The sequence below is a fragment of the Diceros bicornis genome, chromosome 5 (genome assembly GCF_020826845.1).
Source record: "Diceros bicornis minor isolate mBicDic1 chromosome 5, mDicBic1.mat.cur, whole genome shotgun sequence".
Lineage (NCBI taxonomy): Eukaryota > Metazoa > Chordata > Mammalia > Perissodactyla > Rhinocerotidae > Diceros > Diceros bicornis.
The window spans coordinates 28930459-28943802 of NC_080744.1; the positions used below are offsets into that span (position 1 = coordinate 28930459).

Consider the following 13344-nt stretch of genomic DNA (forward strand, 5'->3'; position numbering starts at 1 on the left):
CTATGGTCCTGACGGCTCCCTCTCTTGGGACCTATCCAGAATCTTCTCTGCTGGGACGTGAGGACAACCAAAGCCCCTGTTCTGATTTGCTCCTTCTCTGCCTGTCACCGTGACTGGGTCACTGGCTGTGCCTGGACCAAACACAACCTACTGGTGAGTGAAGGGCTGGGGGGTGGCACAAAGCTCAGCAGGGTTCCTGGGGGAGGACAACACTCGCATCTCATCCTTTTCCTAACACCCATTTATAATAGCATTAGCTAACATTGATTGAGCGTTTAGTATGACCCAGGCATTGGAGTAAACTCTTTGCATATACATTGCCTCATTTCATCTGTACAACATCCTATAAGGTAGATACTACTATTATCTCCGTTTCACAGACAAGGATGTTGAGCTCAGATAGATTATAGAACATTTCCACGGTCACGTCAGTGATGAAGCTGAGCCAGTAAACTTTCTGATAAGAAAGCCCATGCTCGCCAGCTCCTTGGCTTGGCGGTTGAGTGCACGCGCTCCACTACTGGTGGCCCGGGTTCGGATTCCGGGCGCGCACCAATGTGCCGCTTCTCCAGCCATGATGGGGCCGTGTCCCGCATACAGTGGCTAAAGGGATGTTCAACTATGACATGGAACTGTCTGCTGGGGCTTTGGGGGAAAAAAAAAAAGGAGGAGGATTGGCAATAGATGTTGGCTCAGAGCTGGTCTTCCTCAGCAAAAACAGGATTAGCATGGATGTTAGCTCAGGGCTGATCTTCCTCACGAAAAAAAAAAAAATAGAAAGCCCATGCTCTTAACAAGAACACAGAACTGTCTCCCCAAGGGCTTAGGATGTCCTGACCCTGCAGGTAAAGGGTACTGCTGTGATTTCTTTGGTCCTAAGACAAAGATGAGTCTCAAATTATGCACTCTGGGTTGGTGAAACCTAGTTTTCTAATGCAGAGTTCTCAGGTTGTTCTCAAAAAGAGATGAGAAAGGAGTGAGTATCATATCAGTTGAAGAAACTTGTCCTAGTCTGCCCTACCCCTGCCTTCTGGGAAGCCAGGTCTTTCCTTGGCATTGCAGACTTTTCACCTTTGTCTGGGTTTGTTGACGACATTGTGTTAATAACAAGAACAATAGCTACTGTTTATTAAGGGTTCACTATGTACCAGGCAGTGTGCAAAGTCCTTTATATAGATGCATCAGCGCCACAGCAACCACATCAGATAGGTACACTGTCATTATCCTATTGAATAGATGAGAAACCTAAGCTCCGAGAGATGAACCTGCCCCAGGTCACAGAGTAAGGAATGGTGGAGCTAGGATTTGAACCCGGGACAGCCCATGCTCTTAATCACAAAGCTTACTGCCCTCCACCTGACATTATAAACTTACAGAAATGCTGGCGGGATACTGCTAATCCCATTCCTCTAACCTGTGACTCTGCAGGTCTCCTGCTCCAGTGATGGCTCTGTGGGGCTGTGGGACCCAGAGTCGGGACAGCAGCTTGGTCAGTTCCTGGGTCATCAGAGTGCCGTGAGCGCCGTGGTGGCTGTGGTGAGAAGGCAATGGAGAGCTCACTGGGGGTCTCTGGGAAGCATAAGGGGGCTTTGGGAGACTGGATGCATTGGGTATCTAATCCCAAAGGCAGAAGAAATATAAAGAGTGAGATGCTTGGGCCTAGATTAGACCAGGATTAGGGTATTGAGGCTATGGGTCGGTGAGAGGGGAGGGAGAGCATGAAAACACAGCATCTTAGTCTCATGACCTCGTGGTGAGATTGCAGTGCTGAGCCACCCAGCCTCATTGTCCCGGAGTTCTCCTCGCTCTTTGACATCTTCTAAGCCCCTAATACTTCCCATGTCCTGCTCTCGTGACTCTGCTGTCATCCTTTGCTCTGGGGCAGGAGGAGCACGTGGTATCTGTGGGCCGGGATGGGACCTTGAAAGTGTGGGACCATCAGGGCGTGGAGCTGACCAGCATCCCTGCTCACTCAGGACCCATCAGCCACTGTGCAGCTGCCCTGGAGCCCCGTGCAGGTGACAACAAGTCAGCCACCTTCCCTTCCCCGCTGCCTCTTCCTTTCTCCCCTTCTTCTGACTCAGTCTCTTGCCTTATCAGCTGGTCAGCCTGGGTCAGAGCTTCTGGTGGTGACTGCTGGACTGGATGGGACCACACGGTTGTGGCATCCACTCTTGGTGAGTTCCCTGAAAGGCCTGGGGTCGGGGAAGGTGGAGAGGGTGTGTGGAACAACCTTCTATTGTGTCAACCCCCTACTGTCCCATCTCCATCCTTTCCTCCTAGGTATTTCAAACACACACCCTCCTGGGACACAGTGGCTCAGTCAGTGCAGCCGCTGTTTCAGAAACCTCAGGCCTCCTGCTGACCACCTCAGAGGATGGTTCTGTACGGCTCTGGCAGGTACCTAAGGAAGCAGGTGAGTAACTCGTGGAGAGAGGCAAGGTATGAAAGAGGGGTATGTTAGTGGGACCAAGAAGGTCAAGGGTAGGCTGTTATGTCCTCTTGTATCCCAGCAGTGGTCCAGCTCCTAATGAATCACTTCCTTCTTCTCCAGATGACGCATACGTACCCAGGAGTCCTACAGCCATCACTGCTGTGGCCTGGGCCCCAGATGGTTCTGTGGCAGTGTCTGGGAATCAAACTGGGGAACTAACCTTGTGGCAGGAAGCTAAGGCGGTGGCCACAGCACAGGTGCGTTGGGGCCACCTCAGTTCTTTGTCTATGTGAACTTGTCTATGTATTTAATGATACATGCCTGGGAGAGGACGGAGGGTTAATCCTGTCTCCTCTGAAATGAACTTGTATTCACCAGGCTCCCGGCCGCATCAGCGCTCTAGTCTGGTACTCGGCACACACCTTGATTGTTCTCAGTGCTGATGAAAAAGTCAGCGAGTGGCAAGTGGAATGGCAGAAGGGTTCCACACCCAGAAATTTCAGGTGAAATGAGGCAGCTGGGTTAATGTGATAGGAACAGTGTCTCCTTACACCTAGGATTTTACTCAGCTCACTCAATAGGATGTTAGTTATTAGGCAGAAAAAAGTCCCTTGGAAGTTCTTTTCTGTTCCTCATCGTGTCAATTTAATTTTTTTTTTATTTATTTTTCCCCCAAAGCCCCAGTAAATAGTTGTATGTCATAGCTGCACATCCTTCTAGTTGCTGTATGTGGGACACGGCCTCAGCATGGCCGGACAAGCGGTGCGTTGGTGCGCGCCCGGGATCCGAACCCGGGCCGCCAGCAGCGGAGCGTGCGCACTTAACCGCTAAGCCACGGGGCCGGCCCCATCGTGTCAATTTAAATAATTATCAAGTGCCTACTTTATGCTAAGCCCTGGGCCAGGCAGTGTGAACCAGATTGAAATGTAGTTTTTAATTAAGGAAGCTCACAGTGGAGGAAATGTGCATATAAGTAAACCACCAACAGTATTCAGAGTAATTAGTACTCTAATGAAGACATAGATATATATAAAATTCCTGGGATTGCAGAAGTTGAGATATTTACAGTTTACAAAAGAGTTGCTATTTGAGGTTGGGCTTAAAGGATGAGTAGGAGTTTTCTGGACCAGTAAGAGAAGGGAATGGTGTTTCAGGAAGAGTAAGTAGCATTAACAGAAGCCATGAAGGCAGGAGAGTGCATGGTGTATTCTGAGTATAGCAAAGTCTTTGGGTTCTTGGTGGGAGTGGGGGGACAGGGAATTAGATTGAAATGATAAACTGGAGCGAGGTTGGAGAGAGCACAGTGCTAAGAATTTTGAGCAGAATAATTATCTGAATTTTAGAAAGAGAACTCTGGTGGCAGTATAGGGAATGCATAGTAGTAGAGAGATACTAAAGGCAAGGAGGCCACTTTTACAGCTGTTGCTATAGTCCAGGGGGACATAACGTGGGCGCTGAGGATGAGAAGGAGAGAGAGAGGTTCAGACATGTGTTACAAGTAGAATCCACAGTGTTTATTGGGCAGTCAGAGGTCAGAAAGGAAGGAAAAGACATGAATGTTAGAGATTCCTAGTTTGAGCAAGTAAGGGAATGGTGATGATGAATACTGATGTAAGAAAAACAGAAAAAAAGAACAAAATTAGTAGGGAAGGTAAAACATCTTGTTTTATACTTCACTCCTGAGCAATTCACGGGGAACTGAGGAGCCTGAGAGAGATGCACTAAAGTGGGGTCTTTCTCTGTCCATGTACCTTTTTTGAGCTACAGTCTTCACCTGAACCGAGTTCTGCAGGAGGACTTAGGGTTCTTGACGGGTATGGCCCTGGCCCCTGATGGTCACTCCCTCATCTTGGCCAAAGCGGATTTGCAGTTACTGAGCATGAAGCCAGGGGATGCTCCCTCTGGAATCTGGTAAGATCCAAAATGCTGTTTCCTCTCAGGCTAGAGAAAGAGGAGAGGTGGGTTAGTGGTTACCCTGAGGTTGAGTCTAACTTAGAACAAAACACTGGGGAGATAAGAGGCTCAGCCTCTGTCTTTCTTATAAACCAGGACTAGCTTCGCCGAACATCCTATGATGTTGTCCACCCACCAGGACTATGGTGTGTTCGTCCTACAGCCAATGGCCCCTGGAGCTCTCTCTGTCTTAGTAAGTACTGTTTGGGTGTGTGTTAAACATTTGCCCAGGATCAATATTTTAAAACCTTGGGGCCATCATGGAGGATAAGAGGAAGAGAAAGGCAGTTAGTTCCAAATCCCCTTCTCTTCCTTCAACTGGAGCAGCTCTACTTAAGAGCGTTCTATACTGGGTTTCCCTTTAACATTTCACTGATATAAAAAAGGATTCTAGGGCCGGCCCCGGGGCTTAGCGGTTAAGTGCGCGCGCTCTGCTACTGGCGGCCCGGGTTTGGATCCCGGGCGCGCACTGAGGCACTGCTTCCCCGGCCATGCTGAGGCCATGTCCCACATACAGCAACTAGAAGGATGTGCAAATATGACGTACAACTATCTACTGGGGCTTTGGACGGGGGGAAGGAGGAGGATTGGCAATAGATGTTAGCTCAGAGCCGGTCTTCCTCAGCAAAAAGAGGAGGATTAGCATGGATGTTAGCTCAGGGCTAATCTTCCTCACAAAAAAAAAAAAGAAAAGGAAAAAAAAAGGATTCTAGCATTTAAAAAAATCATGGGAAACCATAAACCTAGGAGTTTTCTTAATTGCATATTTTTATGTCTCTCTTGTCTTGCCACTGTTTTAGCAGTGGCTGTAACAATGCAGAAATATCTCATAGACATTATGTTGGGCAAAAGAGGCCACACACAAAAGAGTATGTACTACATGATTTCACTTAAATGAAGTTAAAGAACAAGCAAATCTAATTTATGGTGATAGAAGTTAGAATATTGTTAGCTCTTGGGGTTGTGGTGCTCTGGTATTGACTGCAAAGGGGCTTGAAGACCACTTTCTGTGGTGATGGAAATGTTCTACAACTTGATCTGGGTGGTGACATGGATGTATACATGTGTAAAAATTTATTGAGATGTACATTTAAGATTTGTGCACTTTACTGTATCTAAGTTACAATTAAAAAAGGAATCCTAACCGGCCTAGAGCAGAGAACAGTTGCTCTGGCTGGGTAGGGTTAAGCAATACGAGTACGCTGAACAAAATGATCTATCCTTTCACAGAGGCAGAAGGAATCAGGAGAGTTTGCAGAGACACTGGACTTCTGTGTGAACTTAGAGAATCCTAGTGGGACCCTAATATTGGTAACTCAGGCCAAGCCTGAATCTGGTGAGTGGTGATGGGAGGACCAGAGGAGCTCAGAGATGGCCTAGGGAGGATGGTGGATCCTTCGAAGCCTGAGGCCTCACTCTAACTCTGCTCTTGAAATGGCAGAGTCCTCATTTTTGTGTGCCGGCTCTAATGGGATGCTATGGAGCCTGGCCAGATGCACGCCTGAAGGACAATGGGCCACAGATAACATCTGGCAGAAAGAAGCAAAAATACCTGAAACTCAAACTCCAGGGACGGACCCATCTATAGATACCGATGTGGATGGCTGGCCCAGAACCACAAATCTAAAGACGCGGCAGCGCAGAAAGGTAAGTTTGAGGGAAGGGTCACAAATACAGGGGAGGAGGCTCTAGGTCTGACCCAGCAGACTTTGATGCTTCCTGGACTGAGGAGGGCCCTCTGAGAACTCACTGTACCGCTTCCCCTTCCTTTCTGAGATTCACTCGGGCTCTGTCACAGCCCTCCATGTGCTGCCTGAGTTGCTGGTGACAGCTTCAAAGGACAGAGATGTTAAGCTGTGGGAGAGACCCAGTATGCAACTGGTAAGCATGGGTATGCACGGAGGGCTAAAGGGATGTCACAAGAGAGCAAACTTGGGGTGAGAAAGGACAAAAGAGCAAAGTTCTGTTTTCTTATATCTTTCTTGCAGTAATGTGCAACTAACCTGTTTCTAAATAAAGGCATTAATGTGAGAGAAAAACAAGTTAGTAAGGCCCTAGTCATGTAGCTCTCGTCATCCCTGTTTTTGTTCCCATTGTAGCTGGGCCTGTTTCGATGCGAAGGGGCAGTGAGCTGCCTGGAACCTTGGCTGGGTCCTAACTCTGCCCTGCAGCTTGCAGTGGGAGACGCGCAGGGCAATGTATACTTTCTCTCCTGGGAATGAAGATGCAACTACTCAGCGTAAAGGTACCGGTTGTGCCAGAGATGCAAAGCCTGAAGACGCCAGTGGTTACTTTCTTGATGAAATTATAAAAATAAAGTGTCAGAAAACCTCAAGTGTAGTCCTGCCTGCGTTCTCACGTGGATTTGGACCAAGAGGGAAAAATATGGACATTCTAATGTTTCTTTTTGGATTTAACATTAATCCTTATTAGAACTGCAAGAAAGGGAACCGATCTTTAGTAGATATTCTTTGAAATTATTAGAATTCTTGTGTCGTTGCTGGCTCCAGGATATTTTTTTTTTTTTTTTTTTTGGTGAGGAAGATCAGCCTTGAGCTAACACCCATGCTAATCCTCCTCTTTTTGCTGAGGAAGACCGGCTCTGAGCTAACACCTATTGCCAATCCTCCTCCTTTTTTCTCCCCAAAGCCCCAGTAGATAGTTGTATGTCATAGTTGCACATTCTTCTAGTTGCTGTATGTGGGACGCCGCCACAGCATGGCCGGAGAAGCGGTGCGTCGGTGCGCACCCGGGATCTGAACCCAGGCCGCCGGTAGCAGAGCACGCGCACTTAACCGCTAAGCAGCTGGGCTGGCCCCTCCAGGATCTTAAGATACCATTCCTGCCGGGAGGAGCAATGAAAGTGATGTTGGCCAGCACTTAGTCTGAATAGAGAGCTAAAGACCTCTCACTTGGTCAAGAAAGAATAAGGGGAGGAAGAGTGAGTCAACAGTGCCCCCAGTCAGGGCACTTAGCAAGAACTTCGATAGAACTTGGACAACACTAGGTGCCTCTCACAGAAACAACCTCTCATCTACTCAGCACTAACTGCCCAGATGAAAGGTGGGAAGCCAGGCGCTGAAAGCAGAATGAGTCTTCTGGCTTTCACAGCCGCTGACAGAGCAGCAGCAGCCACTTGACCTGCAAGCATTAGTCAATATAGTAATTTGTATTCTTGGAAGAGATCACAAAAGCCTCTCTCTCTCAAATTGAAGTTCACAGATTAAAATGAGTTGAAAGTGGAACAATCATACTCACGGACTTACCATGGACTATGATCCTCTTAAGTAAAAGTTCTAGAACCCTCTTATTTTCCTATAATTCTATTTTATGGAAGAGGAAGTTCTCTGAGGCCCTTTTTTTCTAAGGGTTAAGGGCCTTTTGTGTCCAAGAATTCAAGGACTTGTATATGATAAGACAGGGCTATTACAAGATTTTGTCCTGGGTTGATGGGATTCTCTCAGAGAAAATACCACTGCTCTCTGGTTTTGGGGACTTGGGGACTTGAGGGGTACTCAGTTTTGTTGTCACTTTGCCTTGATTCCAGGTTTTACATGAGGAAATCAGGTGAGGGCCCTTACTTTATTTTTACCAATGCCTCATGGTCTCCTTCAGCCAGAGGATAAAGACATAGGAATGCCATCAGCTGATAAGTCTGAATCATAGGTCATGCTTTTATCTTTTCTCCTGTGCCTTATACCAGGGCTCTAAATATACCTTGTAGACCACCTCCTCCACATGTACCTTGTGACTAGAAGTCCGAGTTAAGGTAATTTGAAATTTATGATTCATAATACTCCCAGAAATGCTACAGAGAACCATGGCCTGGCAGTATCCTAAAAATTGCTGGTTTCAATCTTTTGCCTTTTGCTCCCCTGAAATCATGAACCAAGGACAGGAGGAAGCCCTAGATGTCTGTCTTCCATGCTCTAACAATTCTACGCCAGCACCCCAGCTAAGGCTGGAGGAGGGGGAATGGAGAAAGTTAAGCAAAGACTAACTTGCTCAATAGACTCAGCTTGGTTGACCAGGTCCATTTGCAGGTTTCTTTGTGTCTTTCTTGGAGATATCTAGCGAGGTCATATTATAATTGCTGTGAGTGAAGATAAGAACAGACTTTAGGTAAAAGTAAATAAATATGTCCCCAAGGGAGTTGAAGGGAAAACCAATTTAGGTTTCACGTTAAGCATCTTCTGAGTTCTTGTCATTAAACAGAATTTCAGTGTCTCCCAGTGCCTGGATGAGTTCCACAATTCTAGCCACTGGGTTGTGGGATTATAGACATTGGAACAGTCTTCTTCTCCTACCCATCCACAAAAGCACCATTTTCATATACCAAATTTTTATACATCTGTTTTTACACATCTATGCACATTTTGTTTTTGAAATCTAGAGCAGAGCTACTCAAAGTTTGGCTTGTGGACCCGTGCCAGTCCACAAATTGTTAACGGTTCACAATGAGATAAGTATAGAAGTTGAGAGCATTTAGAAACTGTTATAGGAATTTGAAAAGTAGTATATCTGACAGATTTAATAGTAAAAATTGAGGCTTATATTTTGTATGCTTTTTATTTCATTTTCCTAGTAAATCATTTTTATTATATTTTACAAAAGTATTGTTCCACGACAGATCAGAAATTAAAACAAAGAAACCGACAACTGGTCCTTCATCACGGAAGGTTTGAGTAGCCACTACTCTAAAGAGACTGGGTAACAAAGTGGCTAAAAGCATGGACTTGGAACAAGACTGCCTGAGTTCTAATCTCCATGCCTCCCTTGCCCATCTGTGAAACAGAATAATAATGGTGCCTACTTCGTGGGGATACTGGGAGGATTAAAAGATTCAAGATGTGTAAAACACTTAGAACAGTAGCTGACACTTACTGGTATGTGTCCAGTAAGTGCTAGCTTGACTGTTCTTTTACTTTTCCAACAGTGCAAGTATCACCTTGTTACTCTTCCTCAAAAATGTCTTTATTATTGGTATATATTTAATCGGTCAGATGAAATCTGGACTCAATTCTTCAGTTTTCAAAATGTATATATGGGAAACTGATATTCTTTCAAATGCTTTATATTTCCATCCAGGACAATGGGTATGTTTTGTATCAGTTAGAATATTGAACTTATGACATGGTAACAATCCCAGAATCTCCACAGCGTAAAATAGAAAAGATTTATTTCTTACTCATGCCACATTCCCAGTGAGGGTCACTGAGGGGCCTCTGCTCTACTTTGCTCACACTTAGAGATCTGTGCTTCAATGGCTGCAAAAGCAGTAAAAAGGAAATATATACATATTAAAAAAAAAACCCTGTTGGCTCTAAATCTTCTACCTGGAAATAAAACACATCATTTCCGCTCGTATTTTATAAATATGAGCAAAGCAAGTCACATGGCCCTACTTAATGTCAAAGGGAAGGGAAGTATCATCCTACATGTATTTGGAAGGAGAACCAGGAACTAGACACTACACAGTTATACCCCCAAAGAACCTATTTGTGTTGGTGCTTTTCCAGTAGAATGGCTCTTAATTTTTTTGAATCATTTAAGATTTATAGGAGAGTGTGCCTGTATACCTTTCACCAAGCTTCCTTTAATGTTGACATCTTACATAATCATGCTACATTTATCCAAACTAAGAGATTAACATTGGTACAATATTGTTAACTACAGATATGATTTGGAATTTCCCAGTTTTTCCACTATCCAGGGTACCACATTGCATTTACCCATCGTATCTCCTTAGTCTCCTCTAAAATTGTGAGTTTCTCCGTCTTTCCATAACCTTGACACTTTCGGAGAGCTGGTTAGGTGTTTTGTAGAATGTCCTTCAGTTTGGCTTTGTCTGCTGTGTTCTCATGAATAGACTGAGATTATGGATTTAAGGGAAGAATACAAGAGATAATGTGCCCTTCTTGTTACTTCGTATCAGAGGCACATGATATCAACGTGACTTATTACTGGTGATGTTAACCTTGATCACTTTTAAGGTGAAAGTAATGTTTGCCAGGTTTTTTTACTGTTCCTTTTCCATACTCGGTTAGAAGCAAGTCACTAAATTCAGCCCACACTCAAGGGGAGGGGAATTAAACCTCCAGGAGGGAGAGGTAGCAAAGAATTTGAGGTCATATGTTAAATCACCCAGTAATTAATAAACTTTGAGGTAGGTTTTTGAGACCATGCAAATGTCCCATTTCACTGATGAATTTTAGCATTCATCCATCAATCGTGACAGCAGCAAGTATTACTGTGGTTTTCTAATGACTTTCTATTTCCCGTAGGCCTTCTACATTAATTGAAATTCTTCTGAAAGGAATATTGATCCCTCTCCCCCATTTTTTCATTTATCAAGTCATTCACTTATATTACTATGGACTCATGAATGTCTATTTTACTCTTTGGGAACCTCCTGAATTTTAATACTCAAACTTCATATGTATATTTCAATTCATCATTTTTGGCCAATATTTTTAAAGGAAATATATATATTTATATCACAAAAATTCAGTACATTTTTTTAAGATATAATTCATTTTCACCCTTTTAAAGTGTACTATTAGTGGTTTTTGGTATGTTCCAACGTTCACCACTAATAGCAACTATCACCACTAATTTCAGAACATTTTCATCACCCCAACAAGCAACATTGTACCCATTAGCAGTCACTCCGCTCTCACCCCTTTCTCCAGCCACTGGCAATCGCTAATTTGCTTTTTGTCCCTATGGATTTGCCTATTCAAGACATTTCAGGGGCTGGCCAGTGGCTTAGCGGTTAAGTGTGCACGCTCCGCTACTGGCGGCCCAGGTTCGGATCCCGGGCATGCACCTACGCATTGCTTGTCCGGCCATGTTGACGCCGCGTCCCACATACAGCAACCGGAAGGATGTGCAGCTATGACATACAACTATCTACTGGGGCTTTGGTGAGAAAAAGGGAACGAAAAAAAGGAGGAGGATTGGCAATAGATGTTAGCTCAGGGCTGATCTTCCTCACAAAAAAATAGATAAATTTAAAAAAATAGACATTTCATATAAACAAAGTTGTACAATGTGCGGTCATTTTTGTGGCTTCTTTCACTTAGCATGTTTTCAAGGTTCATCCATGTTGTAGCATGTATCAATACTTTATTCCATTTTATGGCTGAATAATATTCCATCATATAGATATACCATTTTGTTTATCCAGTCATCAGTTGATGGACATTCTGGTTGTTTCCATGTTGCTTAAACATTCATTTATGAGTTTTTCTGTCAACATTTCTATTCAAGTTTCTTGGTTATATACCTAGGATAGAATGGAATTGGTAGATCACATGGTAATTCTGTTTAACTATTTGAGGAACTGCCAAACTACTTTCCTAAGAAGCTGCACCATTTTACATTCTCACTAGTAATTCACTAGGGCTCTAATTCATCCACATCTTCACCAACACTTGTTATTGTTGGTCTTCTTTATTATAGCCAAGGTAGTGGGTGTGAAGTGGTACCTCACTGTGGTTTTGATTTGTATTTCCCTAATATCTAATGATGTTGAGCATCTTTGGCTCATTAGCCATTTCTATTTCTTCTTTGGGGAAATGTCTATTCAAGCCCTTTGCTTGGTTTTTAATTAGGTTATTTGTCTTTTTGTTAAGTTGTAAAAGTTCTTTATATATTCTGGATACTAGATCCTCATCAGATTATGATTTGCAAATATTTTCTCCCATTGTATACATTGTCTTTTTACTTTCTTGATAGTGTCCTTTGAAGGAAAAAAAGTTTTACATTTTGATGACAACTAACTTGCCTGTTATTTTCTTTGGTTGCTTGTGCTGTTGGTGTCATATTTCAGAAACTATTGCCTAATCCAAGGTCACAGGTTTCCTTCTATGTTTTCTAAGAGTTTTGTAACGTTGGCTCTTAATTTAGGTCTTTGATATATTTTATTTTTGCATATAGTGTGAGGTAATGTTCCAAACTGATTACTTTGAATGTGGCTATCCAAGTTGACTCAGCACCATTTGTTCAAAAGACTGTTATTTCCCCCATTGAATACTCTTGGCATCCGTGTTGAAAATCAATTGACCATAGAGGCATGAGTTGTTTATCTCTGGACTCTCAAATATGTCATCTTTATGCCAGTACCACACTGTCTTGATTACTATTGCTTTGTAGTAAGTTTTGAAATCAGGAAGTGTAAGTCCTCCAACTTTGTTCCTTTTTAAGATTGTTTTGGCTATTCAGGATCCCTTTGCAATTCCATATGAATTTTAGGTTTGTCTCGCCCATTTGTGCAAAAATGGCTGTTGGAATTTTGATAGCAAGTGCACTGAATTTGCAGATTACTTTGGGGAGTATTGCCATCTTAAGTCTTCCAATCCCTGAACACAGAATGTCTTTTCACTTATTTAGCTCTTAAATTTCTTTCAACAATGTTTTGTAGTTTTCAGTGTACAATTTTGGTACTTATTTGGTTAAATTTATTCCTAATTATTTTATTTTTTGATGCTATTGTAAATGGAATTATTTTCTTAATTTCCTTTACAGATTATTCATTGCTAGTGTATAGAAAAACAATTGATTTTTGTATATTGATCTTGTATCCTGCAACCTTGTTGAACTTATCTCTAATATGTTTTTGAATGTGTGTGTGTGTGTGTGTGTCTGTATTATTTGAGCCTTTTTATATAAATTAGATCATGTAATCTGGAAATATAATTTTACCTCTTCCTTTTCAACTGGATGCCTTCCCCCTGCCCCATCTTTTCTTGTCTTATTACCATGGCTAGAACCCAATACACTGTTGAATGGAAGTGGTGAGAGTGGACATCCCGGTCTTGTTCCTGATCTTTGGGGGAAAGCTGTCTTTCTATGGGTTTTTCATAGATGTCCTTTATCAGGTTGAAGAAGTTCCCTTTCATTCTTAGTTTGTTCAATATTTAACATAAAAGGGTGTTGGATTTTGGCAAATGCTT

The 13344-nt window shown here is 43.2% G+C and overlaps 1 protein-coding gene across 1 annotated transcript in view; it reads left to right on the top strand.

Annotated features, from left to right (window-relative positions):
* Positions 1 to 6716, top strand: part of TEP1 (telomerase associated protein 1) — a 36551-nt gene extending 29835 nt beyond the window's left edge. Inside the window, exons 43-55 of the mRNA XM_058541073.1 lie at positions 40 to 153; positions 1429 to 1536; positions 1886 to 2018; positions 2101 to 2177; positions 2284 to 2416; positions 2555 to 2691; positions 2813 to 2937; positions 4202 to 4345; positions 4484 to 4580; positions 5618 to 5723; positions 5829 to 6034; positions 6164 to 6268; positions 6487 to 6716. Of these exons, the coding sequence (XP_058397056.1) occupies positions 40 to 153; positions 1429 to 1536; positions 1886 to 2018; positions 2101 to 2177; positions 2284 to 2416; positions 2555 to 2691; positions 2813 to 2937; positions 4202 to 4345; positions 4484 to 4580; positions 5618 to 5723; positions 5829 to 6034; positions 6164 to 6268; positions 6487 to 6609 (1608 nt within the window). The 3' untranslated portion in view covers positions 6610 to 6716. The remainder of the gene's footprint in view (positions 1 to 39; positions 154 to 1428; positions 1537 to 1885; positions 2019 to 2100; positions 2178 to 2283; positions 2417 to 2554; positions 2692 to 2812; positions 2938 to 4201; positions 4346 to 4483; positions 4581 to 5617; positions 5724 to 5828; positions 6035 to 6163; positions 6269 to 6486) is intronic.
* The last annotated feature ends 6628 nt before the right edge of the window (positions 6717 to 13344 follow it).